Source organism: Coregonus lavaretus (genome assembly GCF_964263955.1).
Source record: "Coregonus lavaretus genome assembly, chromosome: 2".
In the NCBI taxonomy this organism is placed as follows: Eukaryota; Metazoa; Chordata; class Actinopteri; order Salmoniformes; family Salmonidae; genus Coregonus; species Coregonus lavaretus.
In genome coordinates this window covers 55,324,106-55,347,396 of record NC_139989.1, presented here as the reverse complement: position 1 = coordinate 55,347,396, position 23,291 = coordinate 55,324,106, and the positions used below count along the sequence as shown (strand labels likewise).

Here is a 23,291-nt window from a genome sequence, read left to right as displayed (position 1 = left end):
TCAATAAACACCTGTAGCCTAGTAGTACCATACCTGTACTGTATGAATATGACTAGCTTTATAACTACAGTACCAGAATAGAACAGAATGACTAGCTTTATAACTACAGTACCAGAACAGAATGACTAGCTTTATAACTACAGTACCAGAACAGAACAGAATGACTAGCTTTATAACTACAGTACCAGAACAGAATGACTAGCTTTATAACTACAGTACCAGAACAGAACAGAATGACTAGCTTTATAACTACAGTACCAGAACAGAATGACTAGCTTTAGAACTATAGTACCAGAACAGAATGACTAGCTTTATAACTACAGTACCAGAACAGAACAGAATGACTAGCTTTATAACTACAGTACCAGAACAGAATGACTAGCTTTATAACTACAGTACCAGAACAGAACAGAATGACTAGCTTTAAAACTACAGTACCAGAACAGAATGACTAGCTTTATAACTACAGTACCAGAACAGAACAGAATGACTAGCTTTATAACTACAGTACCAGAACAGTATGACTAGCTTTATAACTACAGTACCAGAACAGTATGACTAGCTTTATAACTACAGTACCAGAACAGTATGACTAGCTTTATAACTACAGTACCAGAACAGTATGACTAGCTTTATAACTACAGTACCAGAACAGTATGACTAGCTTTATAACTACAGTACCAGAACAGAATGACTAGCTTTATAACTACAGTACCAGAACAGAATGACTAGCTTTATAACTACAGTACCAGAACAGAACAGAATGACTAGCTTTATAACTACAGTACCAGAACAGTATGACTAGCTTTATAACTACAGTACCAGAACAGAATGACTAGCTTTATAACTACAGTACCAGAACAGAACAGAATGACTAGCTTAATAACTACAGTACCAGAACAGAATGACTAGCTTTATAACTACAGTACCAGAACAGAACAGTATGACTAGCTTTAAAACGACAGTACCAGAACAGAATGACTAGCTTTATAACTACAGTACCAGAACAGAATGACTAGCTTTATAACTACAGTACCAGAACAGAACAGTATGACTAGCTTTATAACTAAAGTACCAGAACAGAATGACTAGCTTTATAACTACAGTACCAGAACAGAATGACTAGCTTTATAACTACAGTACCAGAACAGAATGACTAGCTTTATAACTACAGTACCAGAACAGAATGACTAGCTTTTTAAGTACAGTACCATAACAGAACAGAATGACTAGCTTTATAACTACAGTACCAGAACAGAATGACTAGCTTTATAACTATAGTACCAGAACAGAATGACTAGCTTTTTAACTACAGTACCAGAACAGAACATAATGACTAGCTTTATAACTACAGTACCAGAACAGTATGACTAGCTTTATAACTACAGTACCAGAACAGAATGACTAGCTTTATAACTACAGTACCAGAACAGAATGACTAGCTTTATAACTACAGTACCAGAACAGAATGACTAGCTTTATAACTACAGTACCAGAACAGAACAGAATGACTAGCTTTATAACTACAGTACCAGAACAGTATGACTAGCTTTATAACTACAGTACCAGAACAGAATGACTAGCTTTATAACTACAGTACCAGAACAGAATGACTAGCTTTATAACTACAGTACCAGAACAGAACAGAATGACTAGCTTTATAACTACAGTACCAGAACAGAATGACTAGCCAGAATGACATTATACAAAGGGTGGGTCTAATCCTGGATGCTGATTGGTTAAAACTGCATTCCAGCAGGTGTCTATTCCACTGTCTCATCAACCCAGCCAGGCAATGTATAAACTTGATCTCCACTATAAAAAGCATCTAGACATTATCTCCCATTTCTTTTAGACTAACATTTAGTTTTCAACACCGGAGATTTGTATAAACCTTGCCGTCTGTCTCTCCGACATTTGCAACATTGATTCAATATTGAAATTCAATCTCCAGTTGTCCCACAGTAAAGAACGTGTCGGGAGTCGGGATGAGATAGACAGGCAGCGTTTCTCAGCCGGTCGAAATCAAGAATCAGCTGGCATAATTTTTATGGATATATACAAAGAAATATCAATAGAAAACAGGTAAAACTAAACGAAATGCAGCTAGTTTGCAGTCTTTCCAGCTTCAGTTTGAAGTGATTGTGTTAGCTGTGTTGTTGGCTAGCTCCTCTGAACAACAGTGTCCTGACAAGAGAGCACATGTTCTATGCCAGGCGAAATCGTGCATCATTAGCTCATTGTTATTGATGTATCCAAATAAATGTCACTAGAAAACAGCTTAAATAAACGCAAATGGAGTTACTTTGCTGTTATTCTGGCTGTACTGTTTGACGTGACTGTAAGTTAGCCGTAGTTGGCAAGCTAGCAAGCAAGGGATAAGAACGTTACCAGCCAGTATGGCAATGGAACATTTAGAATGAATGACTGGGTCCATAGATACAGAACAAAAAGATTTAACGACTGGGTCGCGTCTCTGGCAACCGAACCGATTGAACGAATGACCAGCCGGATTGGGTAGCAACCTTAGATTTGTGTCGGGACTATATCTTATGGAAGGATGAAATAGTATGAATAAATTCATCAAAATAATGTTTTTTTTATTAAACTATGTCAATCATCATTTTAATATGTTGGTAACACGTTGTAATAAAAGGATATACAGTGGGGAAAAAAAGTATTTAGTCAGCCACCAATTGTGCAAGTTCTCCCACTTAAAAAGATGAGAGAGGCCAGTAATTTTCATCATAGGTACACGTCAACTATGACAGACAAAATGAGAAAAAATAATCCAGAAAATCACATTGTAGGATTTTTAATGAATTTATTTGCAAATTATGGTGGAAAATAAGTATTTGGTCAATAACAAAAGTTTCTCAATACTTTGTTATATACCCTTTGTTGGCAATGACACAGGTCAAACGTTTTCTGTAAGTCTTCACAAGGTTTTCACACACTGTTGATGGTATTTTGGCCCATTCCTCCATGCAGATCTCCTCTAGAGCAGTGATGTTTTGGGACTGTCGCTGGGCAACACGGACTTTCAACTCCCTCCAAAGATTTTCTATGGGGTTGAGATCTGGAGAATGGCTAGGCCACTCCAGGACCTTGAAATGCTTCTTACGAAGCCACTCCTTCGTTGCCCGGGCGGTGTGTTTGGGATCATTGTCATGCTGAAAGACCCAGCCACGTTTCATCTTCAATGCCCTTGCTGATGGAAGGAGGTTTTCACTCAAAATCTCACGATACATGGCCCCATTCATTCTTTCCTTTACACGGATCAGTCGTTCTGGTCCCTTTGCAGAAAAACAGCCCCAAAGCATGATGTTTCCACCCCCATGCTTCACAGTAGGTATGGTGTTCTTTGGATGCAACTCAGCATTCTTTGTCCTCCAAACACGACGAGTTGAGTTTTTACCAAAAAGTTATATTTTGGTTTCATCTGACCATATGACATTCTCCCAATTCTCTTCTGGATCATCCAAATGCACTCTAGCAAACTTCAGACAGGCCTGGACATGTACTGGCTTAAGCAGGGGGACACGTCTCGCACTGCAGGATTTGAGTCCCTGGCGGCGTAGTGTGTTACTGATGGTAGGCTTTGTTACTTTGGTCCCAGCTCTCTGCAGGTCATTCACTAGGTCCCCCCGTGTGGTTCTGGGATTTTTGCTCACCGTTCTTGTGATCATTTTGACCCCACGGGGTGAGATCTTGCGTGGAGCCCCAGATCGAGGGAGATTATCAGTGGAATTGTATGTCTTCCATTTCCTAATAATTGCTCCCACAGTTGATTTCTTCAAACCAAGCTGCTTACCTATTGCAGATTCAGTCTTCCCAGCCTGGTGCAGGTCTACAATTGTGTTTCTGGTGTCCTTTGACAGCTCTTTGGTCTTGGCCATAGTGGAGTTTGGAGTGTGACTGTTTGAGGTTGTGGACAGGTGTCTTTTATACTGATAACAAGTTCAAACAGGTGCCATTAATACAGGTAACGAGTGGAGGACAGAGGAGCCTCTTAAAGAAGAAGTTACAGGTCTGCGAGAGCCAGAAATCTTGCTTGTTTGTAGGTGACCAAATACTTATTTTCCACCATAATTTGCAAATAAATTCATTAAAAATCCTACAATGTGATTTTCAGGATTTTTTTTCCTCAATTTGTCTGTTATAGTTGACGTGTACCTATGATGAAAATTACAGGCCTCTCTCATCTTTTTAAGTGGGAGAACTTGCACAATTGGTGGCTGACTAAATACTTTTTTTCCCCACTGTATGGCACAGTTTGCCGGCCCTACCCGTGCCAATATATCCTCCAAACCGTGCCAATATATCCTCCAAATGATTACTTAAATAAACACTCTACTACACTAGCTTTGACTACCAATACAGTATTACTGGTACAGACTTTAGCCCACCTGTCCTTTCCGGAAACAGACAGAGAGGCCCTCATCACCAGGGTGGTGACATACAGTGGGGAGATTTATATGAATCAGTACACCATCAGTACACCACCCTCCACATAGTCACCATCAAATCCTGAAAAAATTATTTGTATTTTCTGCAAAAAGTTAGGGTTAAATGTATTAGTATTACTTTGAGTTTTGTTTCCCTAGTCACTATATTACCTGTAGGTATGTGTTCATGCGTAATACATACTTTTCTGCATTGATCAAACTGTTTCTCTTTATCATTCTCATCAAAACTACTTTTAGTTTGAGATGTTCATTCATATTAGTTTGTGATACTCATAGATACTCAGAGTTCACAACAAACTCCTGCATAAATTACTCCTCATGCAACTCCTGTGTTGAGCCAACTGTTTTTGTGAAAAGCCTTTTGTTTGGTAGGCCTACCAGGCAGTCCCATAGGAATTTGAGTGTGTAGAGTAGTTCTGCCTAAAGCGGGTGGCGGCATGCACATGTCTGTCTACACTGTGTCCCCCAAATGGCAGCCTATTCACTGTATGTATATATGTATGTATGTATGTATGTGTGTGTGCGTGTATGTATGTATGTATGTATATACAGTATGTGTGAATGTATATACCTGTGTATGTACAGTGGGGAGAACAAGTATTTGATACACTGCCGATTTTGCAGGTTTTCCTACTTACAAAGCATGTAGAGGTCTGTAATTTTTATCATAGGTACACTTCAACTGTGAGAGACGGAATCTAAAACAAAAATCCAGAAAATCACATTGTATGATTTTTAAGTAATTAATTTGCATTTTATTGCATGACATAAGTAAGTATTTGATCACCTACCAACCAGTAAGAATTCCGGCTCTCACTGACCTGTTAGTTTTTCTTTAAGAAGCCCTCCTGTTCTCCACTCATTACCTGTATTAACTGCACCTGTTTGAACTTGTTACCTGTATAAAAGACACCTGTCCACACACTCAATCAAACAGACTCCAACCTCTCCACAATGGCCAAGACCAGAGAGCTGTGTAAGGACATCAGGGATAAAATTGTAGACCTGCACAAGGCTGGGATGGGCTACAGGACAATAGGCAATCAGCTTGGTGAGAAGGCAACAAGAGAAGCTTGGTGAGAAGGCGCAATTATTAGAAAATGGAAGAAGTTCAAGATGACGGTCAATCACCCTCGGTCTGGGGCTCCATGCAAGATCTCACCTCGTGGGGCATCAATGAACATGAGGAAGGTGAGCGATCAGCCCAGAACTACACGGCAGGACCTGGTCAATGACCTGAAGAGAGCTGGGACCACAGTCTCAAAGAAAACCATTAGTAACACACTACGCCGTCATGGATTAAAATCCTGCAGCGCACGCAAGGTCCCCCTGCTCAAGCCAGCGCATGTCCAGGCCCATCTGAAGTTTGCCAATGACCATCTGGATGATCCAGAGGAGGAATGGGAGAAGGTCATGTGGTCTGATGAGACAAAAATAGAGCTTTTTGGTCTAAACTCCACTCGCCGTGTTTGGAGGAAGAAGAAGGATGAGTACAACCCCAAGAACACCATCCCAACCGTGAAGCATGGAGGTGGAAACATCATTCTTTGGGGATGCTTTTCTGCAAAGGGGACAGGACGACTGCACCGTATTGAGGGGAGGATGGATGGGGCCATGTATTGCGAGATCTTGGCCAACAACCTCCTTCCCTCAGTAAGAGCATTGAAGATGGGTCGTGGCTGGGTTTTCCAGCATGACAACGACCCAAAACACACAGCCAGGGCAACTAAGGTGTGGCTCCGTAAGAAGCATCTCAAGGTCCTGGAGTGGCCTAGCCAGTCTCCAGACCTGAACCCAATAGAAAATCTTTGGAGGGAGCTGAATGTCCGTATTGCCCAGCGACAGCCCCTAAACCTGAAGGATCTGGAGAAGGTCTGTATGGAGGAGTGGGCCAAAATCCCTGCTGCAGTGTGTGCAAACCTGGTCAAGACCTACAGGAAACGTATGATCTCTGTAATTGCAAACAAAGGTTTCTGTACCAAATATTAAGTTCTGCTTTTCTGATATATAAAATACTTATGTCATGCAATAAAATGCAAATTAATTACTTAAAAATCATACAATGTGATTTTCTGGATTTTTGTTTTAGATTCCGTCTCTCACAGTTGAAGTGTACCTATGATAAAAATTACAGACCTCTACATGCTTTGTAAGTAGGAAAACCTGCAGAATCGGCAGTGTATCAAATACTTGTTCTCCCCACTGTATGTGTCTCTTTTGGAGGGGTTGGGTTAAAGGCGGAAGTCAAGTTTCGGTTGGACCGTGTGTATAATTGACCAATAAAGTAATCTTATAGTACACTACTTTTGATCAGAGCCATATGGGGCCGTTCTATAAATGGAATAGGGTGCCATTTGGGATGCAACCTCTCTAGCTGTCAGCCTGCCCAGCTGTGTTTACAGCTATGTCCAATTGAATGGAAAAGACTGGATAGGCAATCAAGGCCTCCAACTTAAACTGTAATGACTATTACAGACAGGGGAAAGTTATTCTATTGCTAATGATAATAATAGGCTTAATGATAATGGATTGTATTTATATAACACTTTACATTATGAGGGGCAATGTAACCCCCATCATCCACTATAGCAGGGGTTGTCAAACTCATTCCAAAGAGGGCCTAGTGTCTGCTGGTTTTTGTTTTTTCCTTTCAATTAAGACCTAGACAACCAGCTGAGGGGAGTTCCTTACTAATCAGGGACCTTAATTCATCAATCAAGTACAAGGGAAGAGTGAAAACCTGCAGCCCTTCGTGGAATGAGTTTTACACATGTGCACTATAAGCTACCACTGTGAAGCACTCATCCATTAGAGCTTTAATAGTTATTCCAGAGGATATACTACTGGAGTATATAGTGTGCAGTACTTATGGTCAATAGACAATCCTAATGTGATAATACTGTAGCTCAGAGGACATCTGCTTAGACTGAGGGACAACAGTGGTGTTAGCTCAGTGGACATCAACAGAGGCTGAGGGACAACAGTGGTGTTAGCTCAGTGGACATCTGCTTAGACTGAGGGACAACAGTGGTGTTAGCTCAGTGGACATCAACAGAGGCTGAGGGACATCAGTGATGTTAGCTCAGTGGACATCAGCAGAGACTGAGGGACAACAGTGGTGTTAGCTCAGTGGACATCAGCAGAGACTGAGGGACATCAGTGATGTTAGCTCAGTGGACATCAGCAGAGACTGAGGGACAACAGTGATGTTAGCTCAGTGGACATCAGCAGCGACTGAGGGACAACAGTGATGTTAGCTCAGTGGACATCAACAGAGACTGAGGGACAACAGTGATGTTAGCTCAGTGGACATCAACAGAGACTGAGGAACAACAGTGATGTTAGCTCAGTGGACATCAGCAGAGACTGAGGGACAACAGTGATGTTAGCTCAGTGGACATCAGCAGAGACTGAGGGAAAACAGTGGTGTTAGCTCAGTGGACATCAGCAGCGACTGAGGGACAACAGTGATGTTAGCTCAGTGGACATCAACAGAGACTGAGGGACAACAGTGATGTTAGCTCAGTGGACATCAGCAGAGACTGAGGGACAACAGTGATGTTAGCTCAGTGGACATCAGCAGAGACTGAGGGACAACAGTGATGTTGAGCACCTGAGGGCAACCCCTGTAGGGTCAGAGGTCAGTGAGGAGGCAGTCTGGGATGGGGGCTGCACAGTGCCTGGTTGGATGGATGGATGGATGGATTGGGATTCCCCTTTACATGGGAATTGGCTATAAACATATAGCAGTCAGTGTTTTTCCATCTTAGCACTCTAGCTATATACAAGGCAGGTTGTCCACAATACAGGAATTACATCATGGTTACTGGTGAACTAGTTAGACCACAATTTTTACTTTCTTCCCACACCACATTGTTGCTTCACCACTCATATAGCATAACACAATAATGTAGGCCAATCTATGCATGATGCATGTAGTCTACCTGTAAGAAGTTAACATTTGTCAGGCAAACCATTCAGACATTATATCCCCATCAGGTTGTGACTATAACCTTTTTTGATGACATGTTCATGCATTCACTACAAAAGTTATTCATTATAAAAGTTATTATGTTAGGCATGTCTTTCTTATATTATCACATTTAATTGTTATCAACACATTCTTGAGCACTCATGTGGTACAACACTTATGACAAAGCCCACTGAGATGAGATAAAAATCACAAAGGCTGGCTATGGTCAGGAAACGATTTGTGATGGGGAGATATGTATCATAACATGGTTAGTGACAGTTTGGTCATGCCACGACAATTACAGCTGCCAACCCCGTCTCAGCGGCTACACTGTAACTACAAAGCTACAATGTAACTACAATGTAGCCTAACTACAATGTAACACTACCGACTAAATAAATGACAGAAACGACTACAACACAGCAAAAGGAAATGCAGACTTGAGCCCACTAAATAATAGTAGGCTACACTTTTATTTATCCAAAATACTTCGCCTACCTTCCAACTGTTTGGTTGGCGAGCTGTTTCATGCGATTAAACTGTTTCTTCATGTTTGCGTCCTTGTTCCACCGTAACCAACAAGTTTCAAGAAGTTGCAAGGCCCCCCCTAGGATCCTTTTAGAAAGCAAGTCCAAAAGTTGATCTACGTCGCTGCCATTGTATTGCTGAAAATGTTACGATTACTCTGCTGCTCGCTACTGCATAGGTGTTGTTGGAGCGTTCTAATAAGAATCGATTGTCATTCCCCGCAATGTTTTTTCCTCTGACAAAGTGAATAGGCAATTACAGGACACAACCCCGTTCAGTTTTCGCTCTTTCCATTTTCACTTTGTGGGCTACTCCTATAATCCAAATACTGTGTTGAACAGTGGCGTGTAAAAGGAGGAAGTGCAATTCACTTCTCTACTGTAGGCTAGCCTACATTGCCTACTAGTGAGTGGCATGTGATACCTTGGTAAAACAACCCTTTCGAAGTGACACACTTATAATGGACTATTATGAGTATGAAAAAAATGACAAAAGAGTGTGTAAAGCAGATTGTTTGAGATGCATTAATGGCTTTCTACCTATCACACAACTGTTTACTATAGGTTTAAAGGGGCTTATCCACCTATTTGATTCAACAGCAGCACATAATAGGCTTACAATACAGTAGCTAGCAGTCAGTGAAACTATTTCTCTCTGTACATTTTTGCTTTTTGAAAATGGTATTGCCATTATGGCAACCCAGGGATGTTCTCAACATGATGAAAACAGTGTTGTTTCTAATGAGTGACTAGGCAGTCAGGCTTACAAAATCATACTCTCAATTCATTAAATAAAGAGCGCTATGGCCATGCAATATGTTATTACAATGTTATGATAATGATTTTACAATGTTATGTTACAACAAATTGATTATTACAGTGCAGTGATATGAATGCCACATGGTGACTGAACTTTAATTACTGTTAATAGTAGGTATGTATAAGTCTAACAAATTCCTTGATGTGAACAACTTCCTTGATTTCCACCGGTCATTGATCAGTTGTATGGATTGAGGTAGGTAGAGTGAGCTGATACTAGACCTGTGCTTGGGGGTAATACCTGGAGCCTTCAATGTCTGCTGTCATTTCCAGTGTTCTGCTGCCACCTTGTGGCCATTTGCATGACATGCAGAACATGCTTTCTCACAGAATGAGAGTGTGGAATGTGCACATGTCTTCATTGACTTTGACAAGAAACATAGCATGCCCATATGCATACGTTTGTATTTTAAAAGCACTGCAATATACAGAAAATGATATGAATCATGTATTTCCACATTGTGGGGGACTTAGCCCCTTAGGACACTGTCACTAACCGACTACCACCAGGTACTCAACATTTTTTACATTTACATTTTAGTCATTTAGCAGACGCTCTTATCCAGAGCGACTTACAGTTAGTGAATACATTTTTTTTTTATATATATATACTGGCCCCCCGTGGGAATCAAACCCACAACCCTGGCGTTGCAAACGCCATGCTCTATCAACTGAGCTACATCCCTGCCGGCCATTCCCTCCCCTACCCTGGACGACGCTGGGCCAATTGTGCGCCGCCCATGAGTCTCCCGGTCGCGGCCGGCTGCGACAGAGCCTGGATTCGAACCAGGATCTCTAGTGGCACAGTTAGCACTGCGATGCAGTGCCTTAGACCACTGCACCTTAGAGACTGCTGCACTATACTCATAGAGTCATTGAACACTGGTCCCTTTAATAATGTTTATATACTGTTTTGCCCCTTTATTCATATACTGTATTCTAGTCAAGGCTCATCCTATATAACTACTGCTGTACACACCTTTCTTATTCATATACTGTCCATACTGTCTATTCACACCATATATTTTTATTCCGGACTCTGACATTGCTCGCTCTGATATTTCTGATGTCTTGTTTTTCCCCTTGTTTTTCCTTTTTGGATTATATTTGTATTGTTATTTATTGTTATTTTATTTTATTTTATTTTATTTTATTATACATCAATTTTTTTAATTGTTAGTTATTACTGCACTGCTGGAGCTAGGAACAGAAGCATTTCGCTGCACCCACGATAACATCTTCAAATCTGTGTATGGGACCAATAAACTTTGATTTGATTTAATGTTATTTATTATAACTGACCCTATGTAGTCCTCCCCCCACTCCTCTCTTCATGATGTGGTATGGGTGTGTGGCGTATCTCATCCACAATCTTATCTAGTAAAAAGATTTACAGATTGAAACCGCTAGCAAGGATAATCCACTGACAGTCCATAATCTCTTTGATTTGCACTCCCTTTCAAGATTGTTTGAACAAAATCAGGTGTGTAATTGTCTGGTTTAGTCTGACACATGATTGCTATTTTTGCCTCAGCTCTATAATTAGATGGTCATTGATGTGGTAGGCCTACTTGGCTGACGAAACCAGTTTAAAAAACATAAATAGTAGTTTAGGTTGATTCATAAAAAGCAATGAACAGTTCAGTAAGTGAAGAGGGTGGTTCGCACACAAGACAAACTCAGGAATATGATGTGGTACTTGTCTCTATTAAAGAGGGTATAGCCTACTAAAATGTCTAGTCTAGGACTATAAAATAGAGCTCCACCTTTTGGTGGTGTTGAATGACAGCTAGTGGCACAGTTGACTTCTGGGTCTTGTAAGCAACCTGTGGGTCTACTTCAGATTGAAGAAAAATACCTAGAAATGTCCAAAGAAATACAACGCATCACTCTTCTTTACTGTTTGGATATGAGTTTTCATTCAATCAATTAAGTGATAACTCCATAATAACAGAGCTAGACTATTAATTTCCATTGGAGCCCAAAGTGCCAGTTAACTATTAACGTTCCCCTATCAGACAGGCTCCTGGTATTTCTGAGCAGGGGTCATGTTCAAGCGGTGGGGCTCTTCAGCCTTATAGTAGCCAATAAGTACTGTTACTATACAAGAGGCAAACTCCACAGGTGCTGGTCAGGTAAAGGTATATCCGTCAATTTACCTGTTAAATTAAAGATTAATTGTCAGATAAATCAATGAATACTGGTAATTTAAGTATGAATCAGGAAGTTTGTAGTTATTTCAGGTATTTATTTATTTGTAATAGAATTTAATGTCTTCCTTCAATAGGATAGTTTATTTTAAAGGGATAGTTCTGCCATTTTACATATTATGATATTTGTTTACATACTTTGAAAGCAGTCTAGTGACAAAAAAATGCTGAATGCTATGGTGAAAACATTCTAAAAATTATGTTTTATTCTCATGGACTTCTATTCCTTTGCTACTACTGGTATGTAATTGGCAATTGGTGCTAGTTGCAGGCATTGTCTTACGTCAAATGGTGTCACTCCCACACGATGTTCGGCACTCAACCGATCAGTTCTGACGTAAGACACTGAGTTGCAGGTGGAAATGTTACATATTGGCTTAATGTTAAATGGTCTAATCGTTCAACATTGATATTAACCTCATTATTTGTTGGTCTTCTGATACTTGTTTGTATTTCTGTCTTGGTGGGGGAGTTGTCAATTTGTAAGTCGCTCTGGATAAGAGCGTCTGCTAAATGACGTAAATGTAAATGTAAATGTAGTGTATTGAGTGTGATGATGAAATATGTAATCTTAGGCACAAACATTTCACTACCTAGGAGGGTGAATTTCAAGTTATAGGATGAAAGTTTCTACATATAGTTCCTTTTAAAACATGCTAAACGGGGGAGATGGGAAATTGATCCCAAAATGCTAAGGTTGGTAATTATTTGAACTGGCTCCTTGTCCATATACTGCTTTCAAGGAAAGGAAAGAAATATCTAAATATGTCAAATTGCTGAACTATCCCTTTAAGTTTGACTGCTATGTTAGAATATCTTGAATGAATTCATTTATTTTTTGAGTTGTTGAAATGGTTTTTTGAAGACGTACCCACAGTTTCATAGAAATATGTTTGAAACATTTGACTTTTAAATGATTTCATTTTTATCAAAGCTGTTTCCATTCTTACAGTCTAATTGAAGGACAAAATGCACTTCATGAATGAAAAGACTCCTCAGACTCAAGTCACATTCTTGATGTGTGGTGGAAAATGTTCATCCTATCACTTTAAATTCACCTTCCTAGGTAGTGAAATATTTGTGCCTAAGATTACATATTTCGTCATTACATTCAATACAGTACAAGACGGAAAGACAAACAAGTATCGGAAAGATCAACAAGTTATGAGGTTAATATCAATGTCAAATGATTAGACCATTTAACATTGAGCCAACACTATATCCATTGTTTTGGTCCTTGCTGTTTCCCAGAAAATGGTGTTTCTTACCTGACTTTTATTTAGGGCATAATATTATAATGTATGGTATGTGGTGGTGTACTGTAGAGGTTTATATTTTCTGACCTTGTATTCAAAAGTAGGATGAACATTAGTTGATGGCAAATGAATAGGGCCAGGAGTTTTTACTAACCCGGTGACATGACCAGGAAAACCTCCAGATGTATAAGATTGTCATCGTAATATGTTATTCTGATTATTATGTAGATATATTTAAAATGTCCCACATAGCCTACATACTGTACATATATTGTATTTTAGGCAGAAGCATGGTTTCTGTCCCTGTATTCTAACTGCATACCGTATATTGAAATGTAAGCTATTCATTTCACAACTAGTATTCATAATACTATTCATAATAACAGTCATGGGGAAATCTTTTTTTATTGATTTCTTGCATTTCTTTCTCGATACAAAGTGCTGACAAGTATGTTTGAAGTTAAACCAAAAGTCAATATGCGGTATTATATTAAACGGTAATCATGTAAGCGAACCATATCTGAACATTTCTTTTATTTTGTCCCATCGTTTGATGATCTGTGAGCATTTCACTGACTAGCTATCTGGACCATTCCAAGAAAATAACTTATCAACTCCACTTGTCTGCAAGAGATCAAAACAATCCCTCCTTGTCTTCACCCCACCTCCGCCCCTCACCTCCACCCCCCTCTGCTATCTTCACCCCACCTCCGCCCCTCACCTCCACCCCCCTCTGCTATCTTCACCCCACCTCCCCCCTCACCTCCACCCCCCTCTGCTATCTTCACCCTCCTCCTTCACTTCACTTCACCCCACCTCCGCCCTTCACCTCCACCCCCCTCTGCTATCTTCACCCTCCTCCTTCACTTCACTTCACCCCACCTCCGCCCCTCACCTCCACCCCGCTCTGCTATCTTCACCCTCCTCCTCTTTCACTTCACCCCACCTCCGCCCCTCACCTCCACCCCCTCTGCTATCTTCACCCCACCTCCGCCCCTCACCTCCACCCCCCTCTGCTACCTTCACCCCACCTCCGCCCCTCACCTCCACCCCCCTCTGCTATCTTCACCCCACCTCTGCCCCTCACCTCCACCCCCCTCTGCTATCTTCACCCCACCTCCGCCCCTCACCTCCACCCCCCTCTGCTATCTTCACCCCACCTCCGCCCCTCACCTCCACCCCGCTCTGCTATCTTCACCCTCCTCCTCTTTCACTTCACCCCACCTCCGCCTCTCACCTCCACCCCCTCTGCTATCTTCACCCTCCTCTTTCACTTCACCCCACCTCCACCCCTCACCTCCACCCCCCTCTGCTATCTTCACCCTCCTCTTTCACTTCACTTCACCCCACCTCCGCCCCTCACCTCCACCCCCCTCTGCTATATTTACCCTCCTCATTCACTTCACTTCACTTCACCCCACCTCCGCCCCTCACCTCCACCCCTTTCTGCTATCTTCACCCTCCTCCTCTTTCACTTCACCCCACCTCCGCCCCTCACCTCAACCCCCCTCTGCTATATTTACCCTCCTCATTCACTTTACTTCACTTCACCCCACCTCCGCCCCTCACCTCCACCCCCTCTGCTATCTTTACCCTGCTCCTCCTTCACTTCACCCCACCTCCGCCCCTCACCTCCACCCCCTCTGCTATCTTCACCCTCCTCCTCCTTCACTTCACCCGACCGCTGCCTCTCACCTCCACCTCCCTCCTTGTCTTCGGCCCCCCACTTCCTCCTCCCCTCCTCCACCTCACCCCTCCTCCTCCCTTCTTATTCCTTATCAGCACTCTTACATAAGCCCTAGACTTAAGAGCGCTAACAACCCACTGGCTGTTTCCAGTCTTACTCATTCTAACCCAACACCATGGCTCTATCAGAGTCTAAGACTGAGCTCTGGGACCTGGATATCAGTGTGATCCAGCCAGAGGGGAAAGGTCCAGGTCCAGCCACAGATGGAACCAGCGGTATCAAGCCGTTCAGGGGTGCGTTCGAACGTTATGTCCAGCCCTGTCTGGCAGAGCTGCTGGGTTCATCTCTGTTTATCTTTGTGGGGTGTCTGTCTGTGATCGAGAACACGGAGGGCACCGGGAGGCTGCAGCCGGCCCTGGCACATGGCCTGGCCCTGGGCATCGTCATCGCCGTTCTGGGGGAGATCAGGTACGGCTGGGGGACCCCCTGGAGGTTGGTGGTGAGAGGCTGGAAGGTGATAGCCTGGTTCTAGATCTGTTTGTGTTGTATAGCCAAGTTCTCTGGCAGTGACATGGTATAGGTTTTGGGACTAGGCTGGGAAGTTGATGCTCAGGAGTTCAAACGTTAGCAGAGTAAGAGAAGAGTCTGTACCTTTCAACATGTAGTATGTTGGTGTGTAAGAATAAAAAATGTTGCAAAAACTAAGAATTGTAATGGATCTGTTGATCAGCATTGACTAGAGGTTTTATGATTGTGCTTTCAAAGTAGCCTACAAGAGATCATTAAAATGCACAACAGAATGTTATTATCACACTTGCATCATTTTGATGAGGCAATTTACATTAGCATTTTTTCTTACTTAGGTATTATGGTTTAATTGTTGCTACATGCCTCTATATTTAAAATTGTTTGTCTTGTTTTCTAAATGATGTGCCTCATCTAAAAAAAAACTATTGGGAACTATTTCAAATAAAATAACTTAATTAAAATGTATTACGGTAATTCATTTATTCAATGTCTCTCTCTGCAGTGGGGGGCACTTCAACCCAGCAGTGTCTGTGTCTGTGTTTCTGATCGGGGGTCTCAACATCATACTGCTGGTCCCCTACATACTGGCTCAGATGTGTGGAGGGATGATAGGGGCGGGACTAGCCAAGGTGGGTACCCCTCTGTAGCCTACTAAAATGTGAGTTGCACTGTTTCTACTAGTACTAACTTGGTATTTAATAGGATTTGAATTAAAATGTTTTTCTTTCTTATTATTGAAATTGAAACTTAAATGTATACATACAGTGGGGAAAAAAAGTATTTAGTCAGCCAGCAATTGTGCAAGTTCTCCCACTTAAAAAGATGAGAGAGGCCTGTAATTTTCATCATAGGTACACGTCAACTATGACAGACAAAATGAGAAAAAAAAATCCAGAAAATCACATTGTAGGATTTTTAATGAATTTATTTGCAAATTATGGTGGAAAATAAGTATTTGGTCACCTACAAACAAGCAAGATTTCTGGCTCTCACAGACCTGTAACTTCTTCTTTAAGAGGCTCCTCTGTCCTCCACTCGTTACCTGTATTAATGGCACCTGTTTGAACTTGTTATCAGTATAAAAGACACCTGTCCACAACCTCAAACAGTCACACTCCAAACTCCACTATGGCCAAGACCAAAGAGCTGTCAAAGGTCACCAGAAACAAAATTGTAGACCTGCACCAGGCTGGGAAGACTGAATCTGCAATAGGTAAGCAGCTTGGTTTGAAGAAATCAACTGTGGGAGCAATTATTAGGAAATGGAAGACAAACAAGACCACTGATAATCTCCCTCGATCTGGGCCTCCACACAAGATCAAACCCTGTGGGGTCAAAATGATCACAAGAACGGTGAGCAAAAATCCCAGAACCACACAGGGGGACCTAGTGAATGACCTGCAGAGAGCTGGGACCAAAGTAACAAAGCCTACCATCAGTAACACACTACGCCGCCATGGACTCAAATCCTGCAGTGCCAGACGTGTCCCCCTGCTTAAGCCAGTACATGTCCAGGCCCGTCTGAAGTTTGCTAGAGTGCATCCAGAAGAGGATTGGGAGAATGTCATATGGTCAGATGAAACCAAAATATAACTTTTTGGTAAAAACTCAACTCGTCGTGTTTGGAGGACAAAGAATGCTGAGTTGCATCCAAAGAACACCATACCTACTGTGAAGCATGGGGGTGGAAACATCATGCTTTGGGGCTGTTTTTCAGCAAAGGTACCAGGACAACTGATCCGTGTAAAGGAAAGAATGAATGGGGCCATGTATCATGAGATTTTGAGTGAAAACCTCCTTCCATCAGCAAGGGCATTGAAGATGAAACGTGGCTGGGTCTTTCAGCATGACAATGATCCCAAACACACCGCCCTGGCAACGAAGGAGTGGCTTCGTAAGAATCATTTCAAGGTCCTAGAGTGGCCTAGCCAGTCTCCAGATCTCAACCCCATAGAAAATCTTTGGAGGGAGTTGAAAGTCTGTGTTGCCCAGCGACAGCCCCAAAACATCACTGCTCTAGAGGAGATCTGCATGGAGGAATGGGCCAAAATACCAGCAACAGTGTGTGAAAACCTTGTGAAGACTTACAGAAAACGTTTGACCTGTGTCATTGCCAACAAAGGGTATATAACAAAGTATTGAGAAACTTTTGTTATTGACCAAATACTTATTTTCCACCATAATTTGCAAATAAATTCATTAAAAATCCTACAATGTGATTTTCTGGATTTTTTTTCCTCATTTTGTCTGTCATAGTTGACGTGTATCTATGATGAAAATTACAGGCCTCTCTCATATTTTTAAGTGGGAGAACTTGCACAATTGGTGGCTGACTAAATACTTTTTTTCCCCACTGTATACATTTATTTCACTTTAATATGAAATTATTTGGTAACGATGTGTACTTTCTAGTACTAACGTCCAATAATTCAATATAAAGTATTTGGTAACTACCTGGTAGGCCTACTGTCATAAAGACTATGTAAACATAAGGAAAATATTCTCTAGATATTTCACACTTTCAGCAGTTTGATCATCCCATAATACACAACACTTCTACGTTCCACACTTATCCTAACAGTATGATCATCCTCATCCTGTCAACACTTCAGATATGGATCATGACAATAATCGCTTTCTACACCTACACTGCTCTTCTCCTGGCTGCTATCAGGACAGTAAAATGATAAAGCAATTGATGTCCATGAGGGTTGAGTGACCAGGCAGTCACCCACTCTACTCTATTGGCAGTCATTTACATGTACAGTATCTGTAGAGCTGAACAAGGTGAGTTGAGTCTGTGTTTCACCACCTTGTAAAGTCAAGAGCTTGGTGGTCATTACCCAGCTAGCACATTAGGTTCCTTGGAAGTTGTGGGAACATACATTTTTTGTTTCCCATTGGTTCTGGGAATGAAGCCATATGTTTCCTTACCGGTAAAATTTAACGTTTTTTAAACGTTCTGAGAACAGAAGTGAAAATGTTGCCTGTTCTGGGAATGTTCATTTTTAGGTTGCAGGGAGGTTCTCAGAATGTTTTATTATGGTTCCCTGAAAGTTTTCCTGGGAAGGTTTATTAATGAAATTATAGGTTATTTGAAGGTAATTAAATAACATTCTGAGAACATGTTTCAATAAGACTTTTAATAACACTGCTAGCTTAGCTGTTTTGAACTCCAAGCACAGAAAGGACACATGGAAAGTCATTTGCGTAGGCATTAATCATGCAAACACATTTATGTTTTATTGTGGCACAGTGTAAATGAGATTCAAACGTACGATCTTCTGTTACTCTATCAATGGAATTAGTCCACTGCGCCACCAGGATGGAGCTAGCATACAAAGCTGTTCATTTCAGTTTATTCAAACATACCCCATTTCAAAGGAAACAAACACTCATTAAGATCATGTCTGGCCAATTAGTGGGTGCGGCCAACACACCTGAACACTCTTAACAAGATAGATGATAGAGAGAGTTTTGTTGATGATGAGAACGGAATGTATACTTTTAAATAACATTCTTAGAATGTTCTCTGAACATTACTAAAGTTTTATTTTGGTTTTTATGGAAAATGTCTTAACACTCTCGGAACAATTTGAGAACATGGCTTTAAATAGAACCATGGAGGAAACCTGTAAGAAACATTATGCAGAAGGACTGAAATTCCCCCAAAATAGCATTGTTTCTTAACGTTCTCTGAACTATTTGAGAACATTCCTAATGTCAAACCAGTTGGAGAACGTTCCTATAACATTACCAACATTTTAATTAAATGTAACCATGTTTGAACTTTAAGGAAACGTTTTGTTAAAGTAATGAAATACCAAGAAATGTAAAGTTCCTTAAATGTGCTGAGAATGTTCCAAAGCAAAGCAACCATCCTGCATCATTCCCAGAAAGTTGTGGGAAAGTTGTATGCAAAATAACCATAGGACAACCACGCTCTCACCAAGCTCTAAGAAAGATATGGTTTCTCAGAACGTTATGTGCTAGCTAGGTATGCATCACCTGACCAACACATGATAGTATCTCATTGAGAGTGGAAGAAATGGACTGCAAGATGTCTAGAAAATAACACAGATATACACTTTACCTATCTATTGCTGTGTTGTGTCTCAATATATATATATATATATATATATATATATATATATATATATATATATATAATAAATAAAAAATTATCATACTTGAAAAAGACAAACTCTGAACAGAGGTAGAATATGAGCAGTGGAAAGTAGCAGTCAATAAGCAAATGTTAAATAATGTTCTTCTGTATCTGGATCTGTACTTTTCTCCCTACAGGTCCAATATTAATATCAGTAATATCTCCTTCTCCAGGTGATTTCCCCAGCCATGAACTATGCTAAAGTTTCAGGGGCAGCGTTCAACACAGTGCAGGCAGACACCCAGATAGTGCCGGCCACGGTGGCAGAGGTGATCATGACTCTGTTCCTGACGATGGTGGTGTGTATGGGGGCCGTGAATGGACGCACCCGCAGCCTGCTGGCCCCTCTCTGCATCGGGCTGACCGTGACCGCAGACATCCTGGCTGGGTGAGGACCCATGGGATAGAAGGTGTGGGGTGAGGTGGGTGGGGTGGTCGTGCAGTGGAGTGGATTGATGTAAGGTGTGCGGGTAAGGGATAGGATGGGAGGAGGGATGGAAAGGTTTGAGAAATTAGCCTGGAGAAATACTGTACTGTACATTCTACAGAACAACTTTTCAGGAACAAACATACAGACGTTTGATGTAATGGCCTACCTTTGTACAGTATAGTTAACTTCTACTGAGATAAATTTACATTTACGTCATTTAGAAAGGGAGGAGAGGAGAGTTGAGGAGGCAGAATCAGGAGATCGGAGTGGGAAGGATTTAGCAGAGGGAAGAGATGATAGGATGGAAGAGGAGAGAGTAGCGGGAGAGAGAGAGCGAAGTTTGCGACGGCACATTACCATCTGAGTAGGGGCAGAGTGAGTAGTGTTGGAGGAGAGCGAGAGAGAAAAGGATACAAAGTAGTGGTCGGCGACTTGGAGGGGAGTTGCAGTGAGATTAGTAGAAGAACAGCATCTAGTAAAGATGAGGTCAAGCGTATTGCCTGCCTTGTGAGTAGGGGGGGGCGGTGAGAGGGTGAGGTCAAAAGAGGAAAGGAGTGGAAAGAAGGAGGCAGAGAGAAATGAATCAAAGGCAGACATAGGGAGGTTAAAGTCACCCAGAACTGTGAGGGGTGAGCCATCCTCAGGAAAGGAACTTATCAAGGCGTCAAGCTCATTGATGAACTCCTTCCAAGGGAACCTGGAGGGCGATAAATGACAAGGATGTTAAGCTTGAATGGGCTAGTGACTGTGACAACATGGAATTCAAATGAGGAGATAGACAGATGGGTCAGGGGAAAAAGAGAGAATGTCCACTTGGGAGAGATGAGGATTCCTGTGCCACCACCCCGCTGACCAGATGCTCTCGGGGTATGCGAGAGAACACATGGTCAGACGAGGAGAGAGCAGTAGGAGTAGCAGTGTTTTCAGTGGTAATCCATGTTTCCGTCAGCGCCAAGAAGTCGAGGGACTGGAGGGTAGCATAGGCTGAGATGAACTCTGCCTTGTTGGCAGCAGAACGGCAGTTCCAGAGGCTGCCTGAGACTTGGAACTCCACGTGGGTGGTGGGTGCAGGGACCACCAGGTTAGAGAGGCAGCAGCCACGCGGTGTGAGGCGTTTGTATAGCCTGTACGGAGAGGAGAGAACAGGGATAGACAGAGGCATAGTTGACAGGCTACAGAAAATGGCTACAATAATGCAAAGGAGATCGGAATGAAATGAACTAAACATCTGGGAAAGGAGAGAGCGGGGCCTCCCTCACTTACGTTTCACTGAATCACCCAAATATAACTCTCCCAACTTCCACCTCAGAAACTATAATTGTTGTAAACTACAGCGGTTCAATGTTTTCTAGGAATAGACTAACTTAGTTTATTCAGCTAGCTAACTTGGTACAGTATTCTTCCGTGAAAATCGTACAGGGCACCTAGTCATATGACGCCACAGCCAACTAGCATGCCGGACTCCAACAACACGGTTTAGCACCAATACTCGGCCACAACAAACCACCAGTGTGTCAACACACCAAGCAGATCATTTGTGTCCGTGTCTAACGTTGTGGGTTAGTCCCGACAGCTTGAGCGAGTCCGTCGTCAACTTATTCAGCCAGTTAGTTAGCTAGAATAGTTGTATACTACCAATAAAACACACAGTACACTACAATACACCCCCAACTGTGTACCGTAAGTCACCACACACTCTATCATTCATTCATGGAACACTTTTATATCACGTCCTCTACAGGGGAGCGGTGTCTGGGGCATGTATGAACCCAGCTCGTGCCTTTGGACCAGCCGTGGTGGCCAACTACTGGAGCTACCACTGGATCTACTGGGTGGGACCCATGTCTGGAGCCCTGCTAACCGCCAGCTTCATACGGTACTGTACAGCTCTGGTCTTCTGGGGCCTGGATACCTGGCTGTTTACATCATTGTCCTGTTTGGTTTTAAACAGAAACAGACTGGATCCCAGGCTACTATTGAAACACTTTGTTGGGGAAATCAGCCTTAATCTTTGTTCTTGAAATGACCATTAATAGAAAAATAATTATCCAACTGGAGCTCCATAGATTAGAATGGAATATATTTACTATTGAATGGAAGTTTCCTACACAAGGTGCAAGTGTGGGGATTAGAAGCCTTGTCTGACATAAATTCTTGCAAATCCATAAGAGAATCCACCACCACCATACCGGGATATGTTGTCTTGTGCGATAAAGCACTGTATCGTAACATGGCTGTTAGACAGGGCTGTTTGTCCTCAACTTGATGAACATTAAGTTGAATAAAGGTTAAATAAATAAAAAATAGAAACTAACTGTCCCTCTAAAATCAATGGCTAAAGATGTGATGGAAAGTTACTCTTACATTGGGTGCTTATATACAATACTTCAGTCTAGAGTCGTTAACTTAGTTTTAACAATGTGTGGATTTGACACCTTTTTATCTTGATATTACTTGTTAAAGTATTGTGTTGTCTAAGACATATTTTTAGGAATTATTTACATTTATGGTAAAAAAATTAATATTAAAAAAACAATGTGTGGAACCAACAATGTGTCGAGTGATGTTACATTCAACAATTCTGTATTATTTTGATGTTTTTTTTTTTTCTATTTTCAGATTACTGCTTGGGGATGAGAAAACCCGAGTTCTCTTGAGGTGATACAGATGTAGGTTTCTAGTTCAAGTCCATTCAAACGTCAATTTCCAAAATCCACATAAATTCGAACAGTATTTTTGTATTGCTATTTCCATGTGTCTTAGTTTAAAATAATTGTACCAATTCAACTTTATTGTATACCGGTATGATGATCATCTATTGTCCATAAATGTAATGTATTTTATTCAATTCCATTTGTATAAATTAATTTCTGTACATTAAATATTGCATTGCATATTTATTTCTATGAATGATGCCTTTTGACACAGTAAAAGTGACTTCTGGCCAATATTCTGTGTTTTATATTGCCACCTTTTGGTGATGTGCTGAACTACAGCCTTGCATTGGTCTGACTCTCACTTGTTCTGCGATACAACCTTCCATATGCATCATGCCTTTTCACTGATTATCTGCACACAGACATCCAGATACTAGCCACATTAGATAACATTGAATTTGACACTGTAATTGCTATTTTGACTGAAAGTCTAGCAGCATCTGTCATGATATGAGTGTCTCAGCCATAGAAATATAATTACTAGAAAGGACATAGCCCATCAGACTA

At 41.5% G+C, this 23,291-nt stretch overlaps 2 protein-coding genes across 2 annotated transcripts in view; one reads left to right on the top strand and one right to left on the bottom strand.

The window, feature by feature from the left end:
* LOC311150144 (rho GTPase-activating protein 17-like) overlaps window positions 1-9,300 on the bottom strand; it is a 63,312-nt gene extending 54,012 nt beyond the window's left edge. The window contains exon 1 of the mRNA XM_084187440.1: window positions 8,941-9,300. Coding sequence (XP_084043566.1) covers window positions 8,941-8,993 — 53 coding nt within the window. The 5' untranslated portion in view covers window positions 8,994-9,300. The remainder of the gene's footprint in view (window positions 1-8,940) is intronic.
* A 5,816-nt stretch (window positions 9,301-15,116) lies between these two features.
* LOC311139733 (aquaporin-8-like) lies at window positions 15,117-22,729 on the top strand (the record flags this gene model as incomplete). Its single annotated transcript, XM_084174663.1, has 5 exons — window positions 15,117-15,409; window positions 15,972-16,098; window positions 19,811-20,025; window positions 21,809-21,943; window positions 22,687-22,729. 5 exons carry the CDS (start codon window positions 15,117-15,119, stop codon window positions 22,727-22,729), a joined length of 813 nt encoding a protein of 270 aa, XP_084030789.1.
* Window positions 22,730-23,291: the final 562 nt, after the last annotated feature.